The 14,535-nt window shown below is 39.2% G+C and overlaps 1 protein-coding gene across 1 annotated transcript in view; it reads left to right on the top strand.

Moving 5' to 3' along the window:
- The window catches only part of LOC148845478 (mediator of RNA polymerase II transcription subunit 15a-like), a 42,351-nt gene extending 31,387 nt beyond the window's left edge, over positions 1 to 10,964 (top strand). Inside the window, exons 10-12 of the mRNA XM_088956007.1 lie at positions 9,583 to 9,780; positions 9,870 to 9,958; positions 10,163 to 10,964. Coding sequence (XP_088812133.1) covers positions 9,583 to 9,780; positions 9,870 to 9,958; positions 10,163 to 10,370 — 495 coding nt within the window. The 3' untranslated portion in view covers positions 10,371 to 10,964. The remainder of the gene's footprint in view (positions 1 to 9,582; positions 9,781 to 9,869; positions 9,959 to 10,162) is intronic.
- The last annotated feature ends 3,571 nt before the right edge of the window (positions 10,965 to 14,535 follow it).

Below are 14,535 nucleotides of genomic sequence, written 5' to 3'. Positions count from 1 at the left end.
ACGAGGCGATTGTTTCAACCCATAAATTGCCTTTTTCAGTCTGTACACCTTACCATCCTTCCCTTGAGCAACAAACCCAGGTGGTTGCTCCATATATACCTCCTCCATAAGGTCACCATGAAGGAAGGCATTTTTAATGTCAAGTTGAAACAAGGGCCAATCATACATAACTACCAGGGAAATTAACACACGGATAAGCCAATCTTAGCCACTGGAGAGAAGGTCTCCATATATTTCACACAATACAACTATAAATAACCTTTAGCAACAAGTCTGGCCTTCAGGCGCTCCACACTACCATATGGCAAGTATTTAATAGTAATCACCCATTTACAACCCACAACATGCTTACCAGATGGAAGAGTAGTGAGCTTCCACGTGTGAGTATGCTGAAGGGCAGAGGGTTCCTCCTCCATTGCCTGCCGCCACCCAGGTTGAGCTAAGAGCTTCTTGGACATTCTTAGGTATAGAAATAGATGACAATAGTGAAACAAATTGGCGATGTGAAGCGAAAAGGCGAGATACTGAAACAAAATTGGAAATGGGATGGATGGTACAACTACGTTTACCTTTTCGTAAAGCAGTGGGTAGATCAAGTCCTGAAGGTTCAGGGACAGGAGCAACAACAGGATCCGTAGACAAGGTAGAAGCTGGAGGAGGAGCTGGTGTCTGTCGATGAGTATACACGTGTTGGATCGGTAGTTGTTCAGTAGGGATCTGCACTGGATAAGGTGAAGGGTCAACCCCAACAGGAACACCCGGAATGGGATCACTGACCGGAAGAGTTAGAGGAAGCAAAGGTGGAGACACGGATACTTCAGGTCCTGAGAAGGGGACAAACTCAAAAAAGGTGACATCAGGACAGACATAGCACTTCCGAGTAATGGGATTGTAACACTTGTACCCTTTTTGAATCCGAGAGTAGCCAAGAAAGACACTTAATGGAGTGTGAATCCAGCTTGTCTATTCCAGGATTCAGATTGTGAACAAAGCACACATAACCAAAGATATGAGGTGTTAATGGAAAGGGAGACAAGGTGGGGAACAAGATAGAGAAGGGAGAGCGACCATGAAGAATGAAGGAGGGCATCCAATTAATGAAGAAACACACAGTAAGTACAACATCACTCCAAAACCGTTTTGGAACACTCATATGATGAGGAATAGACCGAGCAGTTTCAAGTAGATGATGGTTCATTCGTTCAGCCACTTCATTTTGTTGAGGAGTGGATGCACATGAAGTTTGATGAATGATGCCATGCTGTTCTAAATACTGTTGAAAGGAAGTAAGAAAGTATTCACGACCATTATCTGAACGAAGAACTTTGATTGGAACATGGAATTTTTGAAAAATGGAAAATAATTCACTCATTTCTTTCATTAAGTAAATCCATGTTATCCTTGAACAATCATCAATAAAAGTGACAAAATACTTGTAACCATTATAAGACTCTATTTTGATTGGGCCCCAAACATCTGAATGAACCAAAGCAAAAGGGCTCAACATACGACTTTCAACTCTAGGACTGAAGGGAACACGACGATGTTTCCCATACTGACACGACTCACACTGTAATGACGAGTGACGACAAATGACTCAAAGACGGAACCAATATCTTGAGTGCCTTGAGAGATGGATGTCCCAGTCGACAATGCCATTGTAGAGGAGTGAGAGAAGTTTGAAGTGCAACTGACGATCCACCACCGTCAAGGTAATACAATCCACCAGCCTCATGCCCCCCACCAATCTTCTTCCTCGTCTTGAGATCCTGTAAAACACAAAAGGAAGGGAAAAATGTAATTGAACAATTAAGAGTCTTGGTTAATTTACTAACAAACATAAGATTGAATGGAAATTTGGGAACATATAGAACAAATGATAAAGAAAGAGAAGCGGTGTCAACATCACCAACACCACAAATGGGAGAAGAGGAACCGTTGGCAGGGGTAACAGTTTGAGATGTGGAAGTTTTAGAGAGGGAACCCGGTCATATGATCAGAGGCTCCAGAGTCAATAATCTAGGGACAGGGTTTGGATGACAGACAAGTTATACCTAAGTGGGCAAGGGTGGCAGTAGTATGCTATGAAGTAGTCTGGAGGAAGAGGAACCATTGGCAAGGGTAACAGTTTGAGATGTGGAAGTTTCAGAGAGGGAACCCGGTCATGTGATCAGAGGTTCCAGAGTCAATAATCCAGGGAGAGGGTTTGGATGGCAGACAAGCTATACCTGAGTGGGCAAGGGTGGTAGTAGTATGCTGTGAAGTAGTCTGGAGGAATCGCTCATACTCATCACGCGGTACACTCACCATCTCCTTTCCAGAAACAAATGTAGATGTGGAAGGAGTTAGATCTGCCTATTGGTTATCATTGACATCAACCCCACCAGCTACAGCATGATTGGCCCATGTAGAAGGTGGGCCATGGAGATCATAACAGAAATTTACCTAATGTCCGTCCTTGCCACAATGGGTACACTTCCTTGTAGAGTTACTTATTCCTTTGCCACGGCCTCCCCCTGAGTCACGACCACCACCACGGCCAAATACGGAACCACCATGACCTCCTTGGGAGGCATGTCCTCTCCCTTTAGTACCACGTTCACCTCCTCTGGCTATCACAAATGCTGATCTGTCAGACTGTGTGGGATTCTCTATAGGTCCCAAAGAAATCCTACGAAGTCGTGCAAACACTTCCTCAAGTATAGGAAGAGTAGAGCCCCCTAATATTTGGGCCCTAACTGCTTCATATTCTGATTTCAACCCCACTAAGAACCTAGTGACATCTAGTTGTTCCCTCTGTTATTGATGAACCTTAACATCTGGAGTGAGGGGATGATAGACATTGAGTTCATATCTGAGGTTCTTCATACTGGCATAGTACTCTTCTAGGGTTTTATTCCCTTGTTGCAGATCAAAATACTCCTGATAGAGCTGATATACCCTTGTAGTATTATCCTGCCCAGAATACAACTACTTGGCATGTTCCCATATGTCCTTAGCTGTACACCCAGATAGTCAAAGGGAATCACCACACTAGGTTTCTGATCACTACAGCCATCTCCAGTTGCTTCCATGATGCTCTTCCAATGCTGCTTGTAATCTGAATTCCCAGTCACCAACTAAGTACTTCTGTCAGGAGTTTGATGTTCCAGAAACTACAACAGTCCCCAAACACAATGATAGGTACACAAGCTTTTGTTCTTGTTCACACCACTACTGATTTCACAAAACCATGGATCACACTGACATTAATTCAGCACTTACTGACCACATACAAGCCCTCTTACAGCTACTCAACAGAGATTGTGCATCACAATCACCACCACTCAACTAGTGCCACTGCAGTACCCCTTACACCATTCGGCCACCTGCAGTAACCTTTACACCATTCGGTCACTGTAAACACAGCCTGTTCTTGGACCTTTTTCCAAGAACCAAGGCAACAGACAACCTAGTTCTCTAGGTTCTGATCAGTCCTCGCAGATTTTTGAAGACTTTCAACCCAGAAATACCAACAGCACAAAAAAAGAGTTAACCAATCTTCTTTTGAGAGCTTCAGTCGACCATTCACTGCTGAAGTTGTTCTCTTGAAAAAAAAAAAAGAGGTTCTGCGCAGAGAAAGAGAAACTGAGGTGTTCTCAGACCTAGGCCGAACCTGTGTTCTCCATTGTCAGCCTAGAAAGAAAAAAAAAGAAGAGGTCACGAACAGAAAGGAGCAGGTCACGAATCTGTGAGGAGATTAGAGGGCAACGTCTTGCTTTGATACCATGTTTTCTCTGTTGCTACAGTAGTCCGAACCAGAAGAAGAAGAAGAAGAAGAAGAACAAGAAGAAGATGAAAGAACAGTCGAACATAATAGGTTAAACCCTATCAGTTGACCCTTAATATGGATTAGGCTCTAATTAGTAGTATAAAGACTAAACTGCCCCCACTTAAGTATGGGACAGGAAGTCTCTATTAAGACTGTCACATAAGCACATAACTTAACAGAAGTTAATTGACTAATCTACCCTTATTCGGCTAGCTCTAACAAGTTAGAATCAAGAAACTAATGTTGCTGTCAATTTTCTTTGAACTGTATTTATTTTTCTCTTTTTTTTTTGTAGAGCTATGTTGTACTCTGGTGATCTCTCATCATTGGATTTGGTGTACTCTTTTTTATTAATAAAATTTCCTTTTTTATTTATTGGCAAAAAAAAAAATTCTTTCCCTTTCAATTTACTCTTTCCATCTTTATTCTCTCTTCGCTTTTATTCTTCTACCTATTTCTATTTGCTTATTACTGATTTTAGTAGTTAGTATACACAAGTTGGTACCAAAACAAGCTTTTCTTCCTCTTCATGATTGGAGCCCATATCTAGGATTAGTAGGTTGTATGGAGAATTGAAAAGGCTGTTCAATGGTTCATATATCTCGTTTTTTTATAGATTTCCGGAGATGGCTGGTGCAACTTTGATTCCTAGAGCTTGGTTACAGAAAATTTTGCCCATATATCAAGAAAAATCATAGGCAGAAAGGTTTGATTCAATTGAACACTTTTCATCAAACCTCATGTAGAGCTAAAGATTAAACTAAGATATTTCTAGAGGCATAGATCCAAGTTTCATTAGATTCTGTGAAGAATTGAGTGGACAACTCCCTATTTTTCTTTTTCTATTTTTGCTAAATTTGGTCCAGCTGAAAGTAGTCAATTTTTTTTTTCTTTTTTGTCTTTGATTTTCTCTTCCATGTGCTGTGTGATATTGAGAAGGATATATTTGAACTTATTAAGTCCCTATGGAGCCATCAAATAGAGAAGCAAGAGGCCTATTTGGGACTGCTTTGGGTATTGCAGTTTGCAGGGAAGTGTTCAAATTCCTAGATAACAACTATGAAATTGGATGGGAGTAATCATTTTGAATGGGATAAGCTTGCTCTTATGTACAATGGAGGTCATGGAAAGCTTGGTCATCTTATAAGAGTTGATTTAGAGCCAGATACAATAGGCATGAAGCATGCTTGTTGATTACAAGAGAATCTCATGGTGAATTCTTGGTTAGTGTTAATGCAACCCAATCTTAGCAAAAACTATGTGTATGAGAACTACAAAAGAAATATGGGATAGTGTGTCTAAATCATAATTCTCAGGTATTGAATGTTGCTCAAGCCTACCAGCTTTGAAGTAAGGAAAATAATCTCAAACGGCAAGAGAAATTTCTTACTCTATTTTGAACTTTGAAACCTCTATGGAAAAAGATTGATCATCTTAAGATGATAGAGAGAGAGCCAAAGATGCTGCAACACATCGAAGGTTGATGGAATTATACCAAGAGTAAAGTTTTGGGGTTGTCCAGCTCCGCCTATGTATGATTATAGGTGCAACTTGGATGGGCTGGCCTGGGTTTAAACTCAATCCAGGCATAACCCTAAGAATTGTTCCTAAGGCGCGAGCCCAAATTGTTCCTGATGCACTTGGGTCGGGCTCGGGCTTGGGATGGGCTTGGTTTGGTTAATCAACCAACATTAAAATTTGATATAAATGTATGCATATATGTATGGTTTACCAAAAAAGAGTATGCATATGTGCATATATGCATGCAAATGTATCTATATATGCATATATGTACATAGTCGGGCTGGGTTTGGGCTACCTAAGGGCTAGGTTAGGGCCCATCTCAAAAAATAAAAATGCTTGGACTTTTTGGGCCCAAACCCAGCCAGTGTAAAATTGTGGGTTGGGGTTGGGCCTGCCCAAGTTGCACCCTATGAATGATTGATGTATTGCATGGCTTATTTATTCCATTTGAGAGCATAGATTCTCAATCACTTGAAGAGTTGGTTTTCAGACTTGTTAGTTTCTTAGGCATAGGCCTTCATTAGGGGATGTTTGTCATTTGTTTATTACTTGCAGCATGGCATGCTTCATTTGGACTCTCTTTCATGCTCTATTTAGGAAATCATGGCATCATTCCTCACTGCTACAAAAGATCTTTGCCATGTCGCCATCTTTTGGTGGTAGCAGGAAAACCAAAATATATTGAAGTTACCGTCCTATTTCTAGATTGCTGGGGGGGTGTGAATAGAAAGGACTTGACACATTTTTGAAGGGAAGCCTGGAATAAGAGGCATCTTTATGCTGATATTAGTTCAATCTTTTTGGATTGGATGCTTGTCCGTGAAGAGTTTCAAGATGTGAGTCTTATATAATGCAGATTTTGCATCGTCTCTTTGAGAGACACTTTGTTTTTGTATCCAAGTATTTTGTCAATACTATGCATTTTGTAAATTATTTTCTCCTTCAATTATTTGTACATACGAGTCCAGATCTCATCCCAACAAAAACGTTCCAACACATTCCAACTTGATTTGTGTCCACACATTCCATAAATGGTGAGTCCTAGTCTTATGGTGATATGCAGACACAAATCATGTTGGGACAATTTTTGTTGGGAGGGGATCCCAACTATTCATAAATTGATATGTTAGGACGAAGGGTTAAAGTATCGAAATCTAGTATCATATTGGACAACTTGGATACGGATACGGATATGCTTTGGAAATGCATGGATATGAATGAAAAATATGAAAATGCATGGATACACTAGGAAAATACATACAAATTCTGTAAATACAATAATATCATTAAATTTAAGATCAAAATAATCACAAATAGAATATAAATACATAGGAATTGTATATTTTAGTGATATATATGAAGAAATACATTATAATTAATATATCAAGATGCATATATATTATATAATTTTATTAATAATGCATCAATCAAGAGTCCAAGGCACTAAACTTATGCACCTATTATATTTTAATTATTATATAAATTATTTTTATTGTACTTTTTAAAATTTTTAACATTAACAAAAAGTCAACTAAATATTAAATTCTCAAGTACAAATTAATAATTTATAAAAATCTAATGTTAATTTAAAGTATATCAAATTTGTTAAAATTTATAATATACATGTCATATAAAAATTCATAATTTTTAATTACTAAAATAATTATTCCTTTATTAATATTTTATTTATATAAATTTTCTAATATGTAAAATAATTTTTTGAAATAAATTTAGATTAATAGATTTGATAAATTCAATTTAATGTTATATTCTTAAATATTTTATAAATGAAAATTTTCTTTTTTATAAATAATAAATATGTTGTTATTAATGTAAATTAAAATATTAATTAATGATTTGTAAAAATATATAAAATTTTAATATGCATATTGATGTAACTGGTTCTGGTCACGTACCAATTTTTGTGATGTATCAATTTTTTTGGCTAAGTGCCTTGTCATTTGGCCTGCTCCCAGGAGAGGATGGTGGAGCTCCCTGGTGGTGAGCTACTTGGTGACGAGCTCCCTGGTGGTGAGCTACTTGGTGACGATCTCCCTGGTGGTGAGCTACTTGGTGACGGGCTCCCTGGTGGTGAGCTACCTGGTGGTGAGCTCCTTGGTGATGAGCTCTCTGGTGGTGAGCTACTTGGTGATGAGCTCCCTGGTGGTGAGCTACCTGGTGACGAGCTCCCTGGTGGTGAGCTACCTTGTGGACTCGTCATTTGACCTGCTCCTAGGCGGCCTGTAACTCAGGGGATGGTGGAGCTCCCTGGTGTAGCGCAACCCGACTGCCCTCTGCATGAGGTGATCTCCTCTCCTTTGTAGGTGGCGGGAGATGAGGGACTTGCGAGAACTCCATCTTTTCCTCCTCTTGGTAGGCGGCGGGAGCTGAGGGACTTGCGAGAACTCCATCTTTTCCTCCTCTTGGTAGGCGGCGGGAGCTGAGGGACTTGCAAGAACTCCATCTTTTCCTCTTCTTTGTAGGCGGCGGGAGCCGAGGAACTTGCGAGAACTGAATTAGAGGATCCGGGGTTATTTTCCCGGCGGGGACTCTTCGATGCCTAAGTTAGCATTTTGATTGTAGGGAGCTTGGAGAGAAATGAGAGAGCTAGAGAGAAGGGATTACCTCAATTTTTCCATTCCCCCTTTGTCTTTGGGGGTTGGAGTCCTTATATAGCGGTGTCCAGTCAAATCAGATGTAACCGCCTCTGTCAAGTCAAGCATAACCGCCTCTGTCTCTCTGCCGCAACCATTACTGCCAGAGCTGAGGCGGCGGGTGCAGGCAGATGTTGCAGGGTACAACTCTGCCAGGCAAGGGACAACTCTCAGGGTTGGCAGGCACGGCGCCGCCTGGCAAGAGACGTGGGTGCAGGTCTCCGGATTTGTCAGGTACGGTTGTCAGGCAGGAGATCTTCCTGTGATACGCCGAGCTGCCCCTAAGTGGCGAGCTACCTATGCCGAGCTTCCTGTAAGTGCTGAGCTCTTCGTAAGACGCCAGGCTGCCTGTGGAGTGGCCAACTGCCTGTAAGTGGCGAGCTGCCCCTAAGTGGCGAGCTACCTATGCCAAGCTGCCCCTAAGTGGCGAGCTACCTATGCCGAGCTGCCTGTAGGTACCGAGCTGCCCCTAAGTGGTGAGCTACCTAGTTGTCAAGAAGCCGCACTTAGTTGGCATGAGGTGCCAGGTGTCATATTTTCACTAGAGGGCCAAATCCGCCCTCATCACATATCATTTGCAAATTTATAAATTTTATTATTCTATTCTTAATATTTTATTTGTATAATTTTCTTGATATTAAAAATCATCTTTTTATATAAACATGGATTTGATAGATACTTTATTGTAGTAGTTCATAAAATACTGATTTTGAATATTATTCTTTTGAAATTTTAGTTAGAATTGTTAAATATAAACATGTGCTTTTTGTTTAAATAGCATGTAGAGACAAAAGTTAATAAATTTTATTTATTTTTTATTATCACAAGAACAAAAGTGATTTAGTGGCTTAGAATCGCATTTAAGGTGCAAGGTTTGGGCATGCTCTAGTGATGTGAGTTCGAACCATCATGCCTACAGTTTGTATCGGTGTGTATCAGCCGATACAGTGTGATACAGGCACTGTGTATCGATGAGTAGCGGCTTGTATCGTTGCGTATCGGCCGATACAGTGCAATACGGGCCAATATGCATCTGTATCGCTATGATACGGCTCACGGGATACACTTCTGTTCGTAGTGTATCTCGTACTGCCATAGGCCGATACTGATATGATACACCCCGTGTCGGGTGTATCGTGTCGATACTTAAATCCTTGGCTAGGGCAGACAACAAAACTCCCTTTTTTATATCCAAGTTTTTTTTCCTGACATTTCATGAATCTGGAGGATATTGCAGCCACACTCCCTCTGATCTGGTATATTGAAAAGTGAAAGAGCAGAAAATTTGAGTTGTCACATCCTAATTGCAGAAATGTATTTTATAATAAAAATAAAGCACTTAAAATGCCACATCAGCATTATCTATGAAATAGGTCTCCAACAGACATTTCATAAACACTGGGTATTGTTGGTGATTATGGTGAAGTGCAATGCCAAAAAATGCAGCTATGCTATACACCCCCAAGGATTATAGGGTGATTTCTCCTACCTCAGTATAGTTTCTAGATTTTTTTCCCTTTTTCTCTTGTTCTTATTAATTACTTTTTATCTTAAATCTATTATTGGAAAATAATGGGTCTCCTGTTGTTGCAGGCCAGCCATGCTCTTTTGAAGGAAATTGATGAGATAAACCAGCAGTTAATTGATACTGTAGTGGATGTTAGTGATGAGGATGTTGAACCAACTGCAGGAGCAGCTGTTGAAAGTGGTGAAGGAACTGTTGTTAAGTGCTCCTTCAGTGCTGTGGCGCTCAGTCCAAACGTGAAATCACAATATGCTTCAGCACAAATGGTAAGATTTGTAACTTCTAATCCTTGTCTGACCCTTTTTTAGTTTTACTCTTACCTGCTTGTTTTCACTTCTGTTTGCCCCTTTTGCAGTCTCCAATTTTGCCATTACGGTTGCTTGTTCCAACAAATTATCCAAATTGTTCCCCTATACTCTTGGACAGGTTACCAGTTGAATTGAGGTAAGCCAATGAAACCCCTCATACTTATTTTTTATGTAGATTCAAGAGTTCTCCAAAATTGGATGCATGTCCTTCTGTTGGATCAAACTTTATCAATTGCTATTTGCTAATAAATCATATCCTTTCCTTTATCTGTTCACCAGCAATCTTCAAGGAATTTACTGTTATGACATGAAATTTTGTGTTTACATGCTTCTATAACAGTAAGGAAAATGACGATCTTTCACTAAAAGCAAAGTCAAGGTTTCGTATCTCACTTCGCAGCCTTTCACATCCCATGTCTCTTGGAGATATGGCAAAGACTTGGGATGTTTGCGCTCGTGCAGTAGTCTTGGAGTATGCTCAGAAGAGTGGAGGGAGGAGCTTCAGCTCAAGATATGGTAGTTGGGAGAGCTGTGTTAATGCAACTTGACCATCTTGTACTACTACTATGATGTTACCAATTAATATTGTTTCAATGGAATGTACAAAGGCAGAACTGCATTTCTGGAATAGATCATCTATGCCAGATTCATGGTTGCAGCCGTTGATGCCATGCTCTGAACAAGCCCCTCAGTGGTTGGCTACATATGTTATCTGAGCTTTCAGCTGAAGGGAGTACAGTTCAACGCGAAATCATAAGCTGTATTAGATGTGATTATAATGCTTTTATGACTGAATTGAAGGTCGGCAGTTATGCATGCAAGGCATCCATCTTCTTTGTGTTGGTCATGCAGAGATACCTTCACCGTCCTGGAAAAGGTGAGTTCCCTTGATTAATTATCCCCGACTGGACCAAGTGTCACTTTATAGTTTGTATGTTTGTATCCTCCCATTGAGCTTGTGTTCAGCTGTATAGCTTGCCAGTATCATATCTTTCAGTTGTAATGTGGGAATGGTTGATGCTCTCTGGTGCTACTAGACAGTTCCTTGTTTGTTTGCCTTTATATTTGAGCGCTGTTTGGTTGCATGTAAAATGAATGACTACTAATTATTGAGAATGATATTCCAATCAAGGTTCAAAATATCCCAAATTCCCAACCACCGATGCATATTGACCGATATACAGAATTTGTGTATTCAGATATCGGTACTTTGACCCTTGGTCCAATTTTTCACCTAGTCGTTTTCCAAACAGAGGCTGCACATCTATTTCTATTTTCGATCACTTGGTATGTTTTTCGATTTGCTGGGGTTGGTTTTCATTTTAAAAAGTTAGGAGATACCTATTGAATATCGACTTCTAAGGAAATTATTTGTTTCTGTTTTTAAAACCGACCTGGAGAACGAACCTGTCAGGGGTCTGGTTTCCGGGTTGAATGGGGTTGGTTCGTTTTGACAAAAAAAAAATAAAAGAAATAAAAAAATAAAAAATGGTTAAAACTGTTTAAACGGTTAACCGCCCTGGTCAGTGGTTTGCTGACCAAAATCAACGGTTTTTGGGAAAAATCTGATTTTGGGGAAAACGAAACCGGTTCCTGGTTTTTTCAGTCTGACCGTTCGGTCCAGTCTGGGTTTGAAAACCATGATTTGTTTTGTTTGTTTATTGCGAGGTTTACAATATTGAGACAATATGTAGGTATATCATATCAATTTATTTAAGATGGGCATGTGCATGGTTAGACCGACGTAGGTGCTCGCCCGTTCATTCCTCCTGTGCCAATCAGCATCATTTATCCAATCCGTGTTGGGGGATGTGCACCAGTGCTGGTTTATCATTTATCCAATCCTTGTTGGGGGGATATGGAACCCTCTACAGGTTTATATGAGCTGATACTGAATAATAAACTTCTTGACCGTGGAATGATATGGCACTCTGAGCATATTTTTTTGAAAAAGATGGTAACTTTATTAAAGAAATAGAGGATACATAAGAAGATGTACACAGAAAATACAATTCAAAAGTTAAGTAGAAATATAATTATCACTAAACAAGACATCCCTTTGAGCACTAGCTTTTGCTAGACCATCCGCATCAGTGTTTAGCTCCCTAGGGATCCAACCTAGCTTTGCATTTAGGTTGAGAAGGATATCCCTTGCTTCAGTCAAAAAATGAGCTAAAGCCCATGGCCCACAACCCACTGCCAGAGTCATCAAGCCACCTGATTGTATTTGCTGAATTTTCTTTTATGGTGATGTTCTGAAAACCCAGATCTCTCGCAATCCTGATTCTAATTAGTGCTGCCATAATTTCAGCCTTTGTTGAAGAGGCTAGTCCTATTGGTCCACTGAGAGCTCAAATAACCGTGCCATCTCTTTGAGCAGATTTCTCTTCTCAATTTCAAGCTTTTCATTTTCAACCTAGATGCTTGTGGATAGACCTGTTCATTCAGGTCTGAGCCTGGCCGGCCTGACCATTGGGCCTAGATATTGAACCTGGGCATGGCTTGTAAATTGGGTAAAAAGATTTTTTTTGGTCTTGTTTTTTACTCAATAGAAAAAAAAACTGATTTATTTATATTAAATGACCTTAGAACCCAAAAACGTTGAAATATCTTGGTATGACTTGAGAAAAGAGAAGAGTAACAAAGAAAATAATATATTATACGTTTTTATTTTATAAAATATTATTGGGCTTGGGCTTGGGCTTAGGCCAGGCTTTTTTGAGAAATCCCGAACCTAGCTTGAAAAATGTCAGGCGTAGTGTTTTGGGCCCAAGCCCGAGCTTGCATGCTTGTAATAATGTCCAAGTCCAACAAAGAACAGGCCAGGCCGGGCCAGCCTGTCTGGCTACCCGGCCCATGAGTGGGTTTACTTGTGGGAGAGTTCTTTATCTTCAAAAAACACATTATTTTGATAGAAATCTGCAGACAATTCATTGGAGCTAAGAAGAGCAATGTACCTTTTTTTTTCATTAGTGTTTCTGTTTTTTTCATTCATCTATGACATGTATATGCATTTCTACCTAAGGTTTTTAAAATCAGATTGTACAGGGAACCGTTCTGGGTTCAGTTCCCGGGTCGAACAGTTCGACTGTCTGGTCCGAATGGATGGCTTATTCTGACAAAAAAAAAACAAAAATGGCCAAAAACCATTGTCTGGGTTGACGGTTCGATTGCCCGAGTCAGCGATTTTTCTGATCTGGTCCAATTTTGAAAATACTGAGTTATACCAAGACATTGTTTCTTGACTGTATTAAAACTCTGCATCACACATACAGCATTGTATGAAACTTATATATGATTGATTTGACATAATGGATTTAACATGGAAATTATTTATTTAATTTAATATTAATTTCTTGATATGACTAATTTGATATTAATTAAACTTGTGTGGAAATTGTTTTCTCTCCAATTTTATGCTTTACATTAATTAAAATATCCAGAATTTAGCTTGTCAATATGATGAATATTACTTTTTTTTTATGAGTTGTACTTGTATTCGAGTGCCAATGATAATCAAAACGGTATTCATCAAATACAATTCCAATAAAGGTTTTGCGAATTATTTCTGGTAAAACTGTTTCTGTTCTTCAATACGTTTACTTTGTGCATTCCCCCTTACATCATCGGGGAAAATAATAAGAAAATAAATGATCAGAGAACAGTAAAATATAATAAATGATGATTGGATCTTTACACATTTTGGAATTCTTCTACACAAGATTTTGATTTGGTCTATTCAACCATCAGTTTATGGAGCAAGAATGGTTTTACCTATTTTTTTCTTTTGAATATTAAAAATTATAGTGCCATCTTTAAATATGGGTTCATCACTGTAGTAAGGGCGTTTATTTGAGAGACAAAATCATGTCGAAACTCTAATTCTGGATATTTTACACTTGGGCGTTGTTTGGTTGCAGTGCAAATTTGTAAATGTATGATGGGTCGAGTATAATTATGTTTTGGTTTACTTTTGCTTCATATTTTTGACTGTCTCTAATTTGTTTGTGAGAAGTAAAATGAAATGATTTCCACTTTAAATGAAAGGAAATGGAGGTAAGAGGAGGGTTATTTTTATAGGAGTAAGGTAGAACGCAAGATGTGGCAATGTGCCAATCAGCTGGTTGGTAAGGTCTCCTATTGGTTGTAGCTGAGACTTGAGATCGAATCCTGCTTGCACCTGGGTTGGGGATACGCTACCCCCATTTTGTGTTAGTCCTTCAAAAGATAAAAAAAGGTAGAATGCAAGATGATGAGGTTCCCGCTTTTCATATGAGAGAATTCAGATAAGAGAAATGTAGTGAAAATTTTGCGGTGCTAATGAGTGCAAAAGAGAAGAAGTACAAATTTTATATAACTTAGAGATGCAAACCTTAAATTTATAAGGCTCATTTTGTAAGGAGTACAAATACAAATATATAGAATACAAAACCATGGCAAAACTGAACTAGGTATAGATTTTGCACCCAGTCAAGATTTACACTGTATCCAATCACAGCCCTAGTATCAAATATCCATATTCCAGAATCGAACCAGAATGACAGTATCATACATCTGTATTCCATTAAATATGCCGTTTGGCTAGTCATGGACCACCCATGAGAAGGCGTCTTAATGGTAGAGGATGAGACATGGACCCTATATTATGTGCTCTTCTAGTCTGCGTGTCTTGATCATCATCATATTCATCGATTGCTTGGTTGCTAGGGTTGT

This window comes from Nelumbo lutea, chromosome 7 (genome assembly GCF_056320005.1).
Source record: "Nelumbo lutea isolate HS-2025 chromosome 7, American lotus-T2T, whole genome shotgun sequence".
NCBI lineage: Eukaryota > Viridiplantae > Streptophyta > Magnoliopsida > Proteales > Nelumbonaceae > Nelumbo > Nelumbo lutea.
Note: the sequence above shows the minus strand (reverse complement) of the source record. Positions and strands in the feature narration are given on the sequence as shown.